The sequence below is a fragment of the Ceratotherium simum genome, chromosome 30 (genome assembly GCF_057802395.1).
Source record: "Ceratotherium simum simum isolate JZ-2026a chromosome 30, ASM5780239v1, whole genome shotgun sequence".
NCBI classification, from domain to species: Eukaryota; Metazoa; Chordata; class Mammalia; order Perissodactyla; family Rhinocerotidae; genus Ceratotherium; species Ceratotherium simum.
The window spans coordinates 1397490-1416990 of NC_141929.1; the positions used below are offsets into that span (position 1 = coordinate 1397490).

The 19501-nt window shown below is 53.7% G+C and overlaps 1 protein-coding gene across 8 annotated transcripts in view; it reads left to right on the top strand.

Annotated features, from left to right (window-relative positions):
- The window catches only part of ANKRD11 (ankyrin repeat domain 11), a 214293-nt gene extending 196455 nt beyond the window's left edge, over positions 1-17838 (top strand). For 4 of the 8 annotated variants that reach the window (XM_087419777.1, XM_087419774.1, XM_087419775.1 and 1 more), the window contains 7 exons: positions 746-893; positions 1356-7945; positions 11378-11476; positions 11568-11711; positions 14109-14201; positions 14397-14471; positions 16855-17838. In XM_087419777.1, the coding sequence (XP_087275903.1) occupies positions 746-893; positions 1356-7945; positions 11378-11476; positions 11568-11711; positions 14109-14201; positions 14397-14471; positions 16855-17040 (7335 nt within the window). In that variant the 3' untranslated portion in view covers positions 17041-17838. Of the gene's footprint in view, positions 1-745; positions 894-1355; positions 7946-11377; positions 11477-11567; positions 11712-14108; positions 14202-14396; positions 14559-16854 lie in introns of all 8 variants that reach the window. The other 4 variants (XM_087419776.1, XM_087419781.1, XM_087419779.1 and 1 more) reach the window with 2 other exon arrangements.
- The last annotated feature ends 1663 nt before the right edge of the window (positions 17839-19501 follow it).

A 19501-nucleotide genomic window follows, 5' to 3' on the forward strand; every position in this document is an offset into this window, starting at 1 on the left:
TGGGAAACTCGTCCCCAGGAGGCTTTGTCCCAAGTAATGTACTAAGTGAAGCTAGATGACATGAGTAACGAGAGTTTGTATTGATCCTTATGAAGGATTCTTCTAACACTCTAGTCTCAGACTGGACTAAGGTTGAGACTGAATTTCGTATTTGTACTTGAGTTCAGTGAATCAGCTGTCCTGGGCATGTGATGCACAGGCTGCTGGTTATAAACAGTTGAACAGAGCTGTTGAACTGTCACTGAGTGTTTCTGTTCTTTACGTGACCATCCTTACCCATGTAAAATAAAGCAAGGAAGAGGTAGTCTTTTTTAAAATAAATGAAAATATAAAATAAACCTGCTTGCAGAAGTTTCGTCTTTGTTTCCTCTATTCTGTAACCTCCTACGTGGCCAAAACTTCCACGACCACTGGACCCTGCCAGTGGCGAACTCATCATTGGCAGAAGGGGAGAGCCTGTGTGAGAAGATTGTGGGCAGGTGGTCAGCTCGTCATGAGGGAGGACTTCTGAGAAGCTGGGACTCTTCCACCTGGAGGAGAGGCCGTTAGGGTCCTTCCTGCAGAAGAGGCACAGGTTTAGAGACTCTGCCAGCCGGTGCTGTGCAGATAGCTTCCGGCCTCAGCCTGGGACTGTTGTTTGGTTAAGCGTGCGGTTCTCTGAACGGTCGCAGTTTTACGCAGTCGTAGTAGTAGTGTGTTGGTGTTTCTCAGAAAGCTCCCTAATGTGCCTGTTGCTGCTTTGTAGGTGGTGAAGCTGTTGTTACGGTATGGAGGAAATCCTCAGCAGAGCAACAGAAAAGGAGAGACGCCACTGAAGGTGGCCAACTCCCCGACCATGGTGAACCTCCTGTTAGGCAAGGGCACCTACACGTCCAGTGAAGAGAGCTCGACCGGTCAGTGGCTGGGTGCCAGGCGCGTGTGCAGGGTGAGGGCGGGAGCAGGCTGTGTGATACTACAGGGTTGGGGCCTCCATGTACTGCTGTGATGCCAAAGGCAATGTGGGTTTTCATGTGCAGATCACCACACGGGGTCTCCTAGATTCTTCAACACCTGGCACTTACAGGAACTTCAGGACTGCGAAGTTCCAGTGCCCAAAAGTCTGTAGGCTTACTCCCAAGATGCCAGCCCTGTCTTTGAGTAAACCTCTTTTTGATGTCCTTCTGCCCATAGTTGGCCACAGATTTAACTAAATCAAATGAAGTGCTTCTCTAGGGAAGCCTCCCTTTCCCTCCCTAGGGCAGCTGACTACTTGGGGAAGCCTTTTTCCAGGTCACCTCTGCAGACTCCTTTTCCCGTCTGTGTCTATGGAGTTGTTCTGAACCTGCCTCTGACGTATTTCTCCCTATTTCCACCAGAGAGCTCAGAGGAGGAAGATGCCCCGTCGTTCGCACCTTCTAGTTCAGTTGACGGCAATAACACAGACTCTGAATTTGAAAAAGGCCTAAAGCACAAGGCTAAGAATCCAGAGCCCCAGAAAACTGTGACCCCTGTCAAGGATGAGTATGAGTTTGACGAGGATGATGAGCAGGACAGAGTCCCTCCAGTGGATGACAAACACTTACTGAAAAAGGATTACAGAAAGGAAACTAAATCAAATAGTTTTATTTCTATACCCAAAATGGAAGTGAAAAGTTACACTAAAAATAACACGATTGCACCAAAGAAAGCAGCTCATCGCATCTTATCAGACACATCGGACGAGGAGGACATCAGTGTCCCTGTGGGGACAGGAGAGAAACTGAGACTCTCTGCACACACGATATTGCCCAGCAACAAAACACGGGAACCTTTGAATTCCAAACAGCAGAAGGAAAAAAATAAAGTGAAAAAGAAGCGAAAGAAAGAAACAAAAGGCAAAGAAGTGCGGTTTGGGAAAAGGAACGACAAGTTCTGCTCCTCGGAGTCAGAGAGTGAGTCCTCGGGGAGCGGCGAGGACGACAGGGACTCGGTGGGGACTCCTGGCGGCCTTAAGGAGTCCCCGCTGGTGCTGAAGGACCCCTCCCTGTTCAGCTCCCTGTCCGCCTCCTCCACCTCGTCTCATGGGAGCTCCGCCGCCCAGAAGCAGAACCCCAGTCACACAGACCAGCACGCCAAGCACTGGCGGACAGACAATTGGAAAACCATTTCTTCTCCTGCCTGGTCGGAGGTTAGTTCTTTATCAGACTCCACAAGGACGAGACTGACAAGCGAGTCTGACTGCTCCTCTGAGGGCTCCAGTGTGGAATCGCTGAAGCCAATGAGGAAGAAACAGGAGCACAGGAAGAGGGGCACCCTGTCTGAGAAAAAGAACTCCTTCCACTCCAACATGGACGGCGCCATTCCCAAGCTGGACAAGGAGGGGAAAGTAGTCAAGAAACACAAAACAAAACATAAACACAAAAACAGGGAGAGAGGGCTGTGTTCAGTCAGTCAGGAACTCAAACTGAAAAGTTTCACTTATGAGTATGAGGACTCCAAACAGAGGTCAGATAAGGCTATACTATTAGACAATGATATTTCCACTGAAAATAAGTTAAAAGTATTGAAGCATGATAGAGACCACTTTAAGAAAGAAGAGAAACTTAGCAAAATGAAGTCAGAAGAAAAAGAATGGCTCTTTAAAGATGAGATAATCAAGGTCTCCAAAGATGACAAATCGCTCAGAAGAATCAGAGACATGAATAAAGACGTGAGCAGGCCTTTCCGAGAAGAAAAAGACCGTTCGAATAAAGCTGAAAAGGAGAAATTAGTGAAGGAAAAGTCTCCAAAAGAGGAAAAACTGAGACTATACAAAGAGGAAAGAAAGAAAAAGTCCAAAGACAGGCCCTCAAAATTAGAGAAAAAGAATGATTTTAAAGAGGATAAAATTTCAAAAGAGAAGGAGAAGACTTTCAAAGAAGATAAAGAAAAACTTAAAAAAGAAAAAGTTTATAGGGAAGATTCTGCTTTTGATGACTATTGTAACAAAAGTCAGTTTTTGGAGAATGAAGACACCAAATTCAGCCTTTCTGATGATCAGCAAGACAGGTGGTTTTCTGACTTGTCCGATTCGTCCTTTGATTTCAAAGGGGAAGATAGTTGGGATTCTCCGGTGACAGACTACAGGGACATTAAAAATGACTCTGTGGCAAGGCTGATCTTGGAAACGGTGAAAGAGGACAGTAAGGAGAAGAAACGGGAGAACAGAACCCGGGAGAAGCGAGACTATAGCGAAAAGCGGAGTGACAAAGATGCTTTCTTTAGAAAGAAAGACAGGGACTATCTGGATAAGAACTCTGAGAAGAGGAAAGACCAAATTGAAAAGCACAAAAGTATCCCCAGCTATCTTGCAGAAAAAGACAAAAAGAGGAGGGAGTCTGCTGAAGGCGGGCGAGACAGAAAGGACAGGGATCTGAGCGACATCTGCAGGGACAGGAAGGACCCCATCGAGGGCACCAAGGAGCGGAAAGATGGCCGAGTGAAGCCCGAGGAGGCATACAGGGAGGACCTGAAGGAGTACGGCTGTGAGAGTGTCTTCAAGGACAGGTCTGACTGCGACTTTGGGAAGAGTCTGGAGCCTTGGGAAAGGCATCATTCCGTGAGAGAGAAGGAGAAGAAAGACGGCCTCGAGAAGGAGAAGAAAGAAAAAATAAAATTGGAAAAATATAAAGACAAGTCCAGTGACAAAGATAAAAACGAAAAATCAATCCTTGAAAAATGTCAGAAGGAGAAAGAATTTGATAAATGTTTTAAAGAGAAAAAAGATACTAAGGAAAAGCATAAAGATATACATAGCAAAGACAAAGAAAGAAAAGCGTCTTTTGACCAGGTTAAAGAAAAAAAGGAGAAGAGTTTCTCTGGAGTTATCTCAGAAGACTTCTCTGAAAAAAAAGATGAAAAAAAGGGTAAAGAGAAAAGCTGGTATATCGCAGATATATTCACAGATGAAAGTGAAGATGAAAAAGATGATTATATGGCAAGCGGATTCAAAATCGGAGAGGCCAGTGAAGTGCAACGGGCAGATGGGCTCCAGGAGAAAGACGAGGGGAGGGAGCCTCACCCCCCGGACAGGCACCGGAAGCACTTGGCAGACAGGCAGCACTTGGAGAAGCCGAAAGAGAAAGAACCCAAAGAAAAGAGAAAGGACAAAGGAGCCATGGAAGGGGGGAAAGACAAGAAAGAAAAGACCTTTGAAAAGCACAAAGAGAAGAAGGATAAAGAGTCCACAGACAAATACAAGGACAGGAAAGACCGGACATCAGTTGACTCCACTCAGGAAAAGAAAAACAAACAGAAGCCTCCTGAGAAGGTGGAGAAGAAGCCCTGCGCTGAAGACAAGGCCAAGAGCAGGCACCGGGAGAGGCCAGACAAGGAGCACGGCCGGGAGAGGAAGGTGTCGAAAGGCGCTGAGCTGGAAAGGAGCCTGCTGGAGAAGCTGGAGGAGGAGGCGCTACGGGAGTGCAGGGAGGACTCCCACGACAGAGCCAGCGAGGTGTCCTCCGACAGCTTCACTGACCGCGGGCAGGACCTGGGCCCCAGTGCCCTCCTGGACGCGGCTGCCCCAGAACCCCCTGAGGAGAAGGTCAAGGACAGCTGCCCCCAGGAGAAGCTGAAGGAGAAGGAGAGGCACAGGCACTCCTCCTCCTCATCCAAGAAAAGCCACGATCGGGAGAGAGTCAAGAAGGAAAAGTCCGAGAAGAAAGACAAGGGTGAGGATTATAAGGAGACTGGCAGCAGGAGGGACTCCAGCCAGTGTGAAAAGGATTTCCTGGATGCTGACGCCTACAGTATTTCCTACAACACGAAAGCTGACATAGAAGACGAATTAGAAAAAACCATGGAATTTTTTTCTACCGAAAAGAAAGACAAAAATGATTCTGAAAGAGAACCTTCCAAGAAAATAGAAAAGGAACTGAAGCCTTATGGATCTGGTACCATCAACGTCCTAAAGGAGAGAAGGAGAAGAGAGAAGCACCGGGAGAAGTGGAGAGAGGAGAAGGAGAAACACAGGGACAAGCATGGGGACGGTGTCCCGAAACATCCCCGGGATGAGCACAGGTCTGCAGCCAAAGACAAGGACAGCCCTCCAGGTTCTCTTAGAGAGAGGTCCAAGGACGAGAGCCTGAAGCTCAGTGAGACCAAGCTGAAGGAGAAGTTCAAGGAGAATCCAGAGAAGGAGAAGGGAGACTCGGTGAAGCTCAGCAATGGAAATGAGAAGTTACCACCGTCCAAAGACCCGGGCAGGAAGGACATCAGGCCCAGAGAGAAGCTTCTGGGAGATGGCGATCTGATGATGACTAGCTTTGAGAGAATGCTCTCCCAGAAAGACCTGGAGATTGAAGAGCGCCACAAACGGCACAAGGAGAGAATGAAACAGATGGAGAAGATGAGGCACAGGTCTGGAGACCCTAAGCTCAAGGAGAGGGTGAAGCCAGCTGAGGACGTGCGGAAGAAGAGTCTGGATGTCCCTCCAAAGAAGCCGCTGGGGCTGGACCCTGCCCTTAAAGACAAGAAGCTCAAGGAGGCAGCTCCTGCTCCTCCAGCTGCTGAGAATAAGCCCCACCTGGGACCAGCTGTGGACACCAGAGACTGGTTGGCGGGACCTCATATGAAAGAGGTCTTGCCGGCTTCTCCCAGGCCTGATCAGAACCGGCCCACCGGGGTCCCTGCTCCTGCGTCGGTGGTGTCCTGCCCCAGCTACGAGGAGGCGATGCACACGCCCAGGACTCCGTCCTGCAGCACTGACGACTACCCCGACCTCGTGTTCGACTGCACAGACCCCCCGCCCATCTCCAGCACAGCTGCCAGCGCCTGTTCCCCCTCCTTTTTTGACAGGTTCTCCGGGGCAGCGAGTGGAATTTCAGAAACCCCTAGCCAGACACCCACGAGGCCTGTGTGCACAAACCTTTATCGTTCAGTCTCCGTTGATATCAGGAGGACCCCTGAAGAAGAATTCAGCGTTGGGGACAAGCTATTCAGACAGCAGAGTGTCCCCGCTGCGTCCAGTTACGATTCACCAGGACAGCACTTGGAGGACAAGGCCCCTGTGCCCCCGGGTCCTGCTGAGAAGTTTGTGTGCTTGTCTCCGGGATATTACTCCCCGGACTACGGCATCCCCTCCCCCAAAGCGGACGGTCTACACTGCCCGCCCGCAGCCGCAGTGCATGTCACCCCTTCCCCAGAGGGCGCCTTCTCTGGTTTACAAGCAAAGTCCCCCGCTTCACACAGAGATGAGCTGTTGGCCCCATCCATGGAGGGAACCCTTCCCCCTGACTTGGGCATTCCCCTGGATGCCACAGAGGACCAGCAGGCCACTGCTGCCATCATCCCCCCAGAGCCCAGCTACCTGGAGCCCCTGGATGAGGGCCCCTTCAACACGGTCATCACGGAGGAGCCGGTAGAGTGGGCGCACACTGCTACCTCGGAGCAGGATCTCTCTTCCAGCCTCATTGGGACCACCCCCGAAAACCCTGTCAGCTGGCCCATGGGGTCAGACCTTCTGCTAAAGTCGCCACAGAGATTCCCAGAGTCCCCAAAACATTTCTGTCCTGCAGAGTCCCTCCACCCTGCTGCCCCGGGGCCCTTCGGTGCCACAGAGCCCCCTTACCCAGTGTCCCCTGCCTCATACCCTCTGTCGGTCACTGAGCCAGAACTCGAGGAAGTCAAGGATGCTGCAGTGGAAGCAATCCCGGCCGCCATCTCCACTTCAGAAGAACCAGCTCCTTTTGCCCCTCCCTCCAGGCTGGAGTCTTTCTTCAGTAACTGCAAGTCACTTCCAGAAGCGCCCTCCGATGTGCCCCCAGAGCCTGCATGTGTGACCACCGTGGCTCAGGTGGACGCTCTTGGGCCCCTGGAAAATAACTTCCTAGAAAACGGTCACAACCTGTCTGTCCTTGGCCAGGTGGAGCCAGTGCCCTGGCCTGATGCCTTCACCCCCGCTGAGGACGAATTAGATCTGGGACCCTTCTCGCTGCCAGAGCTTCCTCTTCAAACTAAGGATGTTTCCGACGTCGAAACAGAACCTGTAGAAGAGAGTCCTCTTGTTCCTCCAGAAAATACTCCTGCAGGGGACCCCGTGGTCCTGAACAGTGGGGATGTTGCTGCATCAGCTGCTGAGGAGCAACTCGTGCTGCCTCCTGACCAGGCGGACCCCCGGCTCGCTGCCGAGCCCAAGCCCCTGGAGGAGCCGAAGCCGGACGTGATGCTGGAAGCCACAGTGGAAGCAGGGGCTGCGTCGGAGGGGAGGGCTCCCGAGGACTCCAATGCCAGCTTGGGACCTGTGCCGGCCCTCCCGGAGCAGCGTCCACCAGGGAGTATTGACGAGGAGGCCGAGGGCCAAGATCCCTCGGCTGCATCCCACAGTGCACCTGACGCCCCTGTGGGCTGCTCGGCACAGGCGGATGGGGCTGGCCCCCACGACAGTGCCGGGCTTGAGGGGCCTCCGAGCAGTGTCCTGCCCGAAGCTCCAGAACCAGAACCCAAACCCACTGCCGAAGCCCCGAAGGTCCCCAAGGTGGAGGAGATCCCCCAGCGCATGACCAGGAACCGGGCTCAGATGCTGGCCAACCAGAACAAGCATAGCTCACCCCCTTCTGAGAAGGAGCCCACCCCTGCCCCCAGAGCGAAGGGCCGTGGCTCGGAGGAGGAGGACCCCCAGGCCCAGCACCCGCGCAAACGCCGCTTCCAGCGCTCCAGCCAGCAGCTGCAACAGCACATGAACACGTCCACACAGCAGACGCGGGAGGTGATCCAGCAGACCCTGGCCGCCATCGTGGATGCCATCAAGCTGGACGACATCGAGCCCTACCACAGCGACAGGTCCAACCCGTACTTTGAATACTTGCAGATCAGGAAGAAAATCGAAGAGAAGCGGAAGATCCTTTGCTACATCACCCCGCAGGCGCCCCAGTGCTACGCCGAGTACGTCACCTACACGGGCTCCTACCTCCTGGATGGCAAACCGCTCAGCAAGCTGCACATCCCTGTGGTGAGTGCCAAGGCCGCCCTGGCCCGTGAGGGTGTGTCCAGGTGACTCTTCAGTGGCCCTGGCACCTTTCCCACCTCCTGGAAGCTCACCCTTCATCAGGCTTCCAAGCTTCTCCCCCTGGTGGGACTGTTCTCAGCCAGCACCCCACTCCACCTCTCTTTTCATGCCCCACTCCCCTGGGACCCAATGGCCGCATATGTGCAGAGGTAACATGTCCAAACCCCACCGTGCACACCGCCCTCCGCCCTCTCATGCCCACGTCTGGGCTGGGCAGCAGACTCTGCTGAACGGGGCTCTGCGGGCAGCACATCTTTCACATACTGCTTCCCTGGCTCCACTCTCCCCCGGGTTAGCTCCTGCTTCCTCCTTACCCATAGGGGTCTGTTCTCAGCATAGCAGGCACAGGGATTCTTGTAGAGCACAGCCAGGGTGTGGCCTGCCCTGCCTCCTCTGGCTCCGAGGACCCTGGCCCGTGGCGCTCCCGAGGCGTCACCTGTTCACACTGTGTGCCCTTGAGCTGCTTTGTGTTCTTGACCATCCCAGCCCTGTGAAGAAAAGCCACAACTTTGGTTGGTTTTGTCCATTTGGCCCAGAATGGGCCTCAGTCATGGCAGTTGAGTGAATGCTGGTCACCTGGGGAAGGCCTGGGCACACAGCCCACACAGCCAGTCTCGAGGGCACTTCGGTCCTGAAGGAGGGCCTCGTGGGATATGTGTACTCTGCTGTCAGACCTCGGTGTTCTGAGAGTCGTCCCGTGCTGGCTCCCCCAGGCAGAACCTGGGATGGACACTCAGCATCTTCTGAACAAGGACGAGTGGCCTTGAGCACCAGATTCAAAGGGCGAGGCGTCAGGGGACCACTGCCTGTGCCACCACCCTCTTCGCCCAGCCCAGCCCATGCTTTGTCCTTGAGCACGGCTAGCTTTGAACCCAGAACAATGTCACCAGCATCACTCCCTTCTCCTGGTGCCCTCACCTCGAGCTGTCCTGGGGAGGGGAGACCAAGGCAACCCTGTGCTCATCTGGCCTGGGAGGGTCCAGCTGCCTGGCCTCATCTGGGTCACTAGATTCAGAAAAATCCGGTCTAAGATTTCTGTTCAGTGAGACTTTTTTGTTTAAATTTTAGTTATCGAAACACAACAGAGTACCGTGAGCACCGTAGAAAATTTGGCAAGTAGAGAAAAGAGACCAATAGAGGTCACTCCTCCTGCCCCCCAGAGTTCACCTGTCAGTAGTTCCTGCATCTCCTACTCTCTTCTCTTCTGCTGGGACTCAGGCTTTTCTGGAAGAGAGCTCCGTTTTACTTCCTGGCTCCGTATAATTGAACAGCCAGGCTGTCAGGTGAGGGCCGGCAGAGGTCAGGTGTTCCTGGGTTTCTCACTAGGCAGAGGCGTGGGGCCTGAGAAATACCCATTGCAAAACAAGAAACATGCCTAGACGTACCCCTTCCAGGTGCCCAGGTAGAGTCAGACAAGAGAAGTGCAGGGGACCCACGGGGCTGGGCCCATCAAGGCAGAGGACAGAGCAGGGTGCAGTGGGAGGGGTGTGCAACTGGAGAGACTTGGCTAGACTTTTTAATTTCTTATTTTGAGCCGATTTTAGACAGGAAAGTTGAAAGCACAGGATCACCTGCCTTGTCTCTGTGACCTGACACTTTTTTTTTTTTTTTTTGTGAGGCGATCAGCCCTGTGCTAACATCCGCCAATCCTCCTCTTTTTTTTTTTTTTTTTTTTTTTTTGCTGAGGAAGACGGCCCTGGGCTAACATCCGTGCCCATCTTCCTCCACTTTATATGGGACGCCGCCACAGCATGGCTTGCCAAGCAGTGCGTCGGTGCGCGCCCGGGATCCGAACCAGCGAACCCCGGGCTGCTGCAGCGGAGCGCGTGCACCCAACCGCTTGCGCCACCGGGCCGGCCCCCTGACACTTTTTAAGCATGTTGATGAGGTGTTTGGTCTGATGTCCATGACTGGACTGAAGTTACACTTTTTGGCGAGAACCCACAGATGTGATGCAAGGCCTTGATGCTTCATGTCGTGTCCCTGGTGTCAGGAGTCCTGACGGTGTCAGCTCAGGTCCCCTGGCGGCTCCCTGTGCAGTCCTGTCTTTCCCTTCATGGTTGGTCAGTATCTTGGGGAGATACTTTGAGACTGTCAGTCCTGTTCTCCTCAAGCTTGTGCCCTCTAACTTCAGTCTCTGCAGTGGATCTTGTCTGCAAGTTACTCCTGTGGTTTGGCCTAATGCCAATTCTCCATCTCCCGCTCCTCCTCTGTTTAGTGACTGGAATTCTCCTAGATGAGGAGCTGCCCCTGCAACCTGTGGGTTGTGATCCAACATGAGTTACCATCATTTATTTTGTGTGCACATTGTTCCAGCCTCGGCCATAGGCGCTCCTGCAGGTTGCCCCATCTCTTTTGAGCACACTGTCACTTTCTGGCACCACAAGACATCCCAGCTCATCTTGTACTGTTCCTGCCTCAGCCCTGTCATCAACCACGTGGTCCCTTCTGGTGGCAAAGGTGTTGAGAAACCAAGTCCTAGGCGCAGAGTGTGCTCAATGTCCTGGGTGACACAGCACCCGGCCCTTGGTGGACAGGGCCAGGGCGTGCGTGTGCTACTCTGCATCCCTCCAGTCGGGTCTGCGGTGGAAACCCTGACTTCATCCTGTATTGCACCTTCCTTCTGCGTGCAAGAGACCCTGTGCTGCTTCTCTGCAATGTAGTTACTGACCTCCTCACTTCCAGAGCACGCGATCTAGGTCGGAAGTGCTGCCCCCCATGAGAAGTGCCTTTTCTGCTTAGAGGATGGCATTTGTGCTGCTTCCTCTGGTCTCCTCCCACGCTGTCTTTCCCCAGTGACTTAGGGAGCCCTCTACTCCTCGCTGACTCCCTGGTGAGTGAGTCAGCCTCACTGGTCACATTCATGTTCCATCTTGGCAACCAAATCCCAGCTGGTTTAATGGATTGTTTGCGGGTGTGTGAAACCTCACTGTAGATGAAGGAAGCTCAGCCCTCGCCCTCTCCTCTCCCGGCCCCCCCTCTCGTTCCTGCCTTCTCTCTCATGTTTCTTCTGCACAGACAGCCCTGTGTACATATTGTCTCCTTTCTTGCACGAAGGGTAGCAGTGTGGACACACTCTGCACTTTGCTTTTCCCTTCACACCATCTCTGGAACTCACTCCCCTCATTCTTTTTCACCACCGTGTACTGCTCCTCTTGGGGGTGCGGGGCAGGCATGCCATAGTTCATTAACCTGCTCCCTTGTGTTCAAGCATCTAGTTGTTTCCAGGGAGTATTCGGTGCATCTCTGTTTTCGTGTGACCAGAGGTGTGTCTTCAGGGCAGACGCCTCCAAGTGGGCTTGCTGGGTCCATTGGGTTCTTGGTGCAGGTTCATGGCCCCAGCTGATCCCTCCCTCTCACCCTCTGTGACTGCAGATCGCACCCCCTCCCTCGCTGGCGGAGCCCCTGAAAGAGCTGTTCAAGCAGCAGGAGGCTGTGAGGGGGAAGCTGCGTCTCCAGCACAGCATCGAGCGGGTAAGAGGAGTCCCGGGTGTGGGGTGCCTGGGCCAGCCCAGGGGGCCTCTGGCCCTTGTTAGTCTTGGCTCATCCAGCTTCTCTCCCACAGGAAAAGCTGATCGTCTCCTGTGAACAAGAGATCCTGCGGGTTCACTGCCGGGCGGCGAGGACCATTGCGAACCAGGCGGTGCCATTCAGCGCCTGCACCATGTTGCTGGACTCCGAGGTCTATAACATGCCGCTGGAAAGCCAGGTTGGTGGCCACCCAGGCTGGGCACTCACTTGCCCATTTCCCAAGAAGAGCTGGGGCCTTCCAGGCTGTGGCTGTGTACCAGGCAGCGAGCAGGAGACACCCACGTCCCACAGACCCCAGCCTGGTTACGTGGGCATGTGGCAGGGCCCAGAGATTCGCTAGTTTGCCCCAGGGACGGGGAAAGCGGGGATGATGAGACAACAGTGCATTTAATGCTGGTATCACAAGATGCCATGTGGCTCTGTGAGGCCCCGTTCCACGGTCTCCCAGGTACAAGCTCTCAGGTCACTGGGCTGGGCCTCAGTGAGTCTCACATTGAGTTATTTAAATTTTCTTCCAAAACATGCCCATGATTAGGGTGTGTGGATCCCAGCTCAGTCTGCAACCCAGAGCTGCTGCATCAAGGGCCTTCCACAGCAAAGGCCCCATAGGAGGCAGTCATGCTGGGGACAGTGGTGGCCTTGCGCCAGCCAGGTGACAGTGGCAGCAAGGCAGGGCAGCCAAGGACCAAGAGCTGTAGGAGCCTGGGGCTGCTCAGCACAGTAGTGCTTTCCCCATCGATGCTCGCAGGCACTGGGGTCCTGTTAGAATGGACCCACAGGTCTGGGCCAGGCTGGGCAGCAGGGTCCAGAGCACTGCCCGTCCATTTAAACACGTGGTTTGCTCCGACCATCCTCCAGAGCGGCCCTGCTTTGTCCACTACTGTTGGTCATTCTGCCTCTGTCCAGCTCAGGGTTAGATTTGTCTCACATGGTCAAACCCTGTGCTTCCCTCCACCCCACGTGGCCTGTCAGTAAACGTGTGGGCACCCCCAGCCCGTGGGTCTCCCCACCTCTCTGCTCGCTGTAGTGCAGGACTGCTCCCACACCATTAAGGGGCCCCTCCGGCTGCCCATTCCCAGCTGCCTCCCAGCCTGTCACGTATGCGTCCCGCATCCTCCATCCTGAGCCCACTGCTTCTCCCACCTCCTGTTGCCCACTGTGCTGGGGCCTGGCCACCTGAGGCTGTCTCCCCAGGCTTTACTCCCTGATTGATTCTCTCCCAGCAACCACTGAGACTTTTTGATAACAACCCAGAGTGTGTCATTCTGGGCCTGCCCTCTGCCCCGCACCCCTGCTCACATGGACTTGTCCAAACACCATTGTTCCCTTGGGCCTGTCCTGCTGGGGGCCAAGTCCATCCTGACAGATGCCTCCTCGTGACCCCCTGGCCAGTGTGAGCTCCCGCTGCAGCGCAGGCTCATGGGGGATCATGTGGACCCCTGGGGTTCTGAGCTGCATTCCTGGGCTGGCTGTGTGGTGACACAGTGGTTCAGTGGTTTTTAGTTAAAAACTTTTTTTTATTAGTACATTAAAGATTTTCCCACTCACATGTGATCTTCAAGGATATACTTTTAAAACTTTGTTCATTTAACATACGATGCATAATGACTAGTTTTTTTCTAAAGCAAAACATTTGTTAACAAGCCACAAAACAAAAGGTTTGGTTGGGAACTGAATGATTACTTGAGGGATTGGATGTCTGGAAGTTTTGCTTTTTGTATCTAAAAGAAAAAAGAAAAGGAATGTGATAATCTTGAAGGGATTTCCTGGGTTGCTTCTGAATGTGAGAGAGGAGTCTCAGGCTGCAGCCTCTTCTCCTCAAATACATTTGCTGTGGGGCCCACGCTCAGCCCTCCAGGCGGTCCTTTGTGGCTGTGATGAGAGAGACTCTGCTGTGTTTTCCTTCTCGGTGTGAGAGCTGCCCAGACCCCGGGGAGACCCAGCAAACCCAGATGGCAGGAGGCAGTGACAACCACCTGCTTCGTGTCTTCCCTCTCCATCCCCGTTGGTAAACCATAGTCCATCGCACACAGATACTGCCGTTCGTGAGGATGGTGATGTCAAGTTAGCACTCCCTGCAGAGTGAAACCAGGGGCTGGGCCCCGGCCACCTCAGGCCTCTCGGATGTCCTTTTCAAAGAAAAAAATTACTTTCAGTTTTTACAAACAGAAGAAATTAAAACAGATGCCATTGGCAACTCTACTGTGCACCTCTGTGGCCTACAAAGGAAACGGAGGCCAGAGTCTGAGGGGCCCCATCTCTGTCTCCTACAGACATGTAGGATGCCCTCGTGGGGGGTCCTGAGTCACCCCTGGGGCAGCTGCACCACAGACATTGTGGGGACGCTGTGTCTGGGACGGCTCCATGGCTTCCTTGGGTGCACTATGAAAGCGATTTGGGATGGGGGTGGTCATTCGCGTCAGGCCCTGAGCACATGTGCAGTGCGTGGACTTGGGATAAGGCTGCAGCTTCCATTCTTCACATAGGAAAGGAGGGCCTGCAGCTCACGCAGGTTTGCCTCCGCCAAGCGCCCTTGCTCTTCCCTGGCCAATGTCCACATCTGTTTCTCCTCCAGGGAGACGAGAACAAGTCAGTGCGGGATCGGTTCAACGCCCGCCAGTTCATCTCCTGGCTCCAGGATGTGGACGACAAGTACGACCGCATGAAGGTGAGTGTGCCCTGCTCCCCGAGCTGCTGCTGGGCTGGGATTCCCCAGGAGTCTTCTGGGGCGGGGGAGGCCGCTGCCGGGCCGGGTTTGAAGGTGACAGTTTCAGACGCTCTCTGAACGCAGCTGACACTTTCTGGGGTCCGAGGTCTGCCTGCCCCCATGTTGCTTCCTTAGAGTGTCTTCCCTCCTGTCCAGGTGTGCGGGGAGCAGCTCCTGTCACCAGCTGGCGGTCAGACCTCTGTGGGACCCCACCTTGAGCCCTCCTCAAAGGTCACAGCACATACCCATCACCACTGCTCTGGACATGCTGACCAGTGCAGCAGGCAGAGGATGGGTGGGAGGTAGAAAGATTAGCAAGTAAGAAGCAAATCCTCACCTGCAGTTGCTAGGGTTGCACGTGGGGTAACCCAGGAGAACCAACCGAAAACCTTACCACCAAGAACATGCCAGTTACAGGATTTACACACACACACCAGCAACCCCCTGCCCCAGGAAGCTCCACAAGGCAGGGCCACGTGGGCTGTGCCTGCTGCCCTTCCTGCTGGGAGCTGGAGAGCTGATGGGGGTGATCCAGGACTCCCCACGCCAGCCCTGTTCTTGGAGAGTAATATGGTGTTTCCAGCTACGTCTGCGTCCCTTAGACCATCCCTAGTGACCCGTGATCATGCTGCCACAGCCGTGCACAGAGGGAGGTGTCAGCACGGGTGGACAGAAAGCCCAGGGCAGAGAATGACAAGCCCACGTGGCATTTCCAGGCTCCGGGTCTGGTCACAGTGCGGGTGTGTGTCTAACAGAGTCCACCATGATGGGTGCATGGCACACCGTCGCTCTCCGCCCACCAGCCAGGCTTGAAGCGGCCACAGGAAGACTTGCCTATAAAAAAAAAATAGTATTTGATGACATTAAAGTTAGACTCTGTACATTAAAAATGCCACATAAGATTAATTTCTATTGTGTAAAGAACTTACAAACTATTAAGAAAAAAGGTGGATAGAAAAAGAAATTAATGAAGTGTATTAGGAGTCATTGCAGGAAGGAAATGAAGTGGCCACACCTTCATGAAAAGATGACCACTCGTTTCAGAACCTCGAGGTAACGAGATTCTATTTAAGACAGACTGACAGCCTCCCTCGCCTGTCCCTGCAGTCCTGGAACCACGTCACTGGGTCGTTCTGCATGGTCAGCAGACAGGAGCTATCAAATTTCACAGTGTTTTGGCCACCTAACCTGGCAGTCTCACTTTAGTTATTCAGAACTCAGGGATCCGTACAAAAATGTTCATTGGAACAACCCTATCAAATGGAAACGCAGAAGCCTGTCAGTAATTTATTGGAGCATGGGAGCATCCAAAGATTGAAATACTGTATAATATTTTGAATTAGGTAAATACAGCCCGACTAGCGAGAGTGTCTGTGAGTCTCCCCGAGGCTCACATATGGTCACGCACAGATGTGCTGTGAGGGCTGGAGACGTGGCTGCCACGCTGCAGCCCATGGTGGTTATTTCCAGAAGACTGAAGAAGGAGGAGGATATGTATCTCCCCCTCTTTTTTTTAAGCTGAATTGTTTCAAAGCAAATTAGACACTGATATATACCCTCAGTATTTGTGTGCATATCTAAGAAAAGAAGATAATTTTCCAGCACAGTCACTTAACACTGTCACACTTTGTTAATACGACAGTGTTCATACGTCCACTGCCCGGCCATGTTCACATCTCCCCCTTAGTTCCCAAAACGTGTCCCACCTGGATCCATGTGCCACATCTGGCTGTGTCCCATTTTGGTAATCTGGTTAGAGTCGTCATTCAGTTTTCAACTTGCTGTCTACTTAATATGAAAGGCTTAAATAGTCTAACTGTTCACTACTATTTAGTGCCTATTAACAGTATACCCACAAATACTGAACACTTGAGTACTAAACCCTAGATAACTCTTCAAAAATTAAAAGGCATGGGGGTTGGCCTGGTGGCGTAGTCAGTGCACGTGCTCCACTGTGGTGGCCCAGGGTTTGCAGGTTCGGATCCTGGGCGCGCACCGACACACCACTTGTCCAGCCATGCTGTGGTGGCATCCCATATCAAGTAGAGGAAGATGGGCATGGATGTTAGCCCAGGGCTGGTCTTCCTCAGCAAAAAGAGGAGGATTGGCATGGATGTTAGCTCAGGGCTCATCTTCCTCACACACAGACACACAAATTAAAAGGCATAATTTCTACTATAAATGCAAATGAAACCAACATCACCAGCCATAAATAAGATAATTGTAAAACGAAAATGAAAAAGCAAAGAGGTTACAAATTCTAATTAGACATTATGGTGATGTCCACGGAATGGGCACAGGGCAGGGACAGACCCCTGTGTGGTCAGCACCACTGCTGGGCAAGACCACTCCCAGGGCAGGATAGACTCAAATGTGAAGAGGCCGGGGGCAGTCAGGCACCTGCAGGACGGTGTTGGGGGCCATGCAGAGGCACAGACTACCACGGACAGGCTGTCCAGCAGCCAGAGCTCAACCCGGGTCCCCTGACCCTGTCCTCCCAGTGGGGTCTTAGCAAGGAGAGCAGTGATGGGGGCCCAGTCCTCTTGCTCGGGCAGCTGGGGGGTGGGCTGGGGTCTTGCCTCTGCTCTCCTCACCTGCTGTGTGTTCTCTGCAGACGTGTCTCCTGATGCGACAGCAGCATGAGGCTGCGGCCCTCAATGCTGTGCAGAGGATGGAGTGGCAGCTGAAGGTCCAGGAGCTGGACCCTGCCGGGCACAAGTCCCTATGTGTGAATGAGGTGCCCTCCTTCTACGTGCCCATGGTTGACGTCAACGATGACTTCGTGCTTCTGCCAGCCTGACACGCTGTGGGATGGCCGCACAGGACACAGGCGAGGGCCACACATGTCTGCCCAGCGCTGCTGCCAAGTCCAAGCAGTGGAAGGAGACCTTGTCCCTCAGGTGGGGACACCCAGGGAGAAACCCTGCACTTTGCCCCCTGGAGCACGGCCCTTTTATACCAGCTGCTGTGGGAGGATGAGGAGACTTCGGGGACACGGACATGGCGGCCTTGTGGTCTGTTTTCCAGCCAGCTGCACGGGCATTTCAGAAGCTGCAGAATGGAGTGCAGTTTTTAAAATTTCTTCTTCCATTCTGATCAACTAAAGGAAATAAAATTAAGGTTTCCACCTCTCAGAAACAGTGACCTCCAGGTTGGAGGGCAGGGGGAGCACCATCCGGGCTGCTGTCCTGTTGCCACCGAGCTGCCAATGGCCACACGCCTCAGCCCGGGGCTGGGACGCTGTGCCGAGCGAGGCTTGGCTGCGCCACCCGCCCGCCTGTCACAGAGGGACACAGAGCCAGGACTCTCCAGTTGTGTTTTTATTGGAGTCAAATCCACGTGGTTTGTATATTTTTTCCTTTAATCTTGGGCATTTTGTTTCTCTTTCTGAGAACATAACTTGAAACACTACAGAGCCAATAATCATATAAAAAGTGTTCCCGTAAACGCTGTACAGTTTTATACACATTCACAATGTACTTTTGCTGCCTTCTAGATAATTTATTTTGCAACACATTACTGCACAGTTGTAAATAACTTATGTACTGTAACATCACTTCAGTTATGTGTAAAGAAATAAATAAATTAATTAAATGCTCTTTGTACATGACAGTCCCCTCCCCGGCAGGGGCCAACATGCCCCTTACCTATGAGGTAAGGGCTCGCTCCACTGAAAACTCCAATGTCCTCAACATTTTTCCTCCCAAATTATTAGCTTTTAATTTTGGAACAAATTATATTTTCCTGCCCTTTCTGGGACCCAAGGGGCCAACCCCTGCTGCCCCAGGAGCTGTTCAGCTTGAGACGGGAGGCACTGGCAGGTGAGGGTGAGGGCTGGCTCCCTGTGTTCTCCATGTCTTCATGCCCCAGGCAGATGCCACGTGGCAGAGCCAGCAGCTCCTGCAAAATGCTGAGGTCGTGGGGACATGGCGAGGACCAGCCCCTGGCTGCCAGAACCCAACAGGATGCCTGGAGTCGTCTGTCTTGAGGAGCCTGTCTGAAGTAGGAAGGAAACAGGAGAGAGTCACTTCCCTCTGGAGCAGCAGGTCCCCAGGGCCGCACAGCCTTGGAGAGAGCAATGTCTGGGTCCGGTCAGCTCTCGCTTCCCAGCTCTCTGCCTGCTCCCAGGTGACTGGCTCAGGAAGGCCAGGCTCTCTGCTCTGAGAGAGCAGGCCGCCACCCTGAGCTTCCACTTGGAGCGGGCAGGCCCCGGGGTGGAGCCAAGAGTCTGCATTTCCAACAGATTCCCCAGTGAGGCTGCAGCAGGTGCAGTGTCCCCACTTTGGGAACCCAAGAATTAGAGGTTTGAGCCCAGCACATCCCAGCAGGGGCCGGGCCTTGCCCTGAGCCAAGGGGGCGGTTGCACACTGTAGGGATGAGTCGAGAACCAGCATGGTGGCTGCGTGGTGTGGCAGACAGCGCATGGGGACTGTCTTCTGAGCAAGGGCTCCCAAGGTGGCTTTTTCCCCAACGAGACCGTGCTCACCCCGTCCCATACACAACTTCTGTTCCAGTGTCTGGCTCCTGCAGAGTCAGCTCCCCTGACAGCCAGGGCACTGGAGGATGCATGGTACATGGAGACGACAGGCCCAGGCAGCGAGGGCTGGGGTAGACCTTGTCTTCACTCACATCCTGGGACACTGCACCCTGTTCTCTGTGCTTCCTGCACCTGGCGGGCGCAGTGGGAGCTACAAAAATGACCCCGCACAGAGGACTGAGCCCAGCTGTGTGCCACTAGTGTCCCTGAGCACGATTCCTGGTGCCACGTCCCCTGCAGAGCAGCCTGAGGTGGTCTGTGACCCTTTCCTCCTCGGGTGTGGGTGAGGCTCCTCGGCCTGGCCTGGGCTCTCTCGGGTTGGACCATGGGCAGGGCTTCAGTGTCCCCAAAGCACCTGGTGTGGCCCCTCGCTGGGTCCATGCCTGGGAGCTGGAGCAACGGCACCCCCCCCTCCTGACATTGTCCTCTGTGCGAATTCCCTCCAGGCTGGTGCTCGTGTGGAGCTGGAGCTCCAGTGTGTTTTCTGGGCATGAGTCGGTGGTTTTCCTAATCACAGAACTCTGATCATGGTAGCCCTGCTGCTTTTTTCAACAACATACGCCAACCTGCACTCGTTCGCATGGAGAGTCTTCAGGCCACAACAGCAGGGATCTCGGACTCCCGGGCCCATGTGTGTGGGCCGTCTGCACAGCACGCATGCCCCAGGGGCGCCCATGCACCGTGCACTTAGGTGCGGACAGCTCAGAGGCCCCTCTCACCTCTA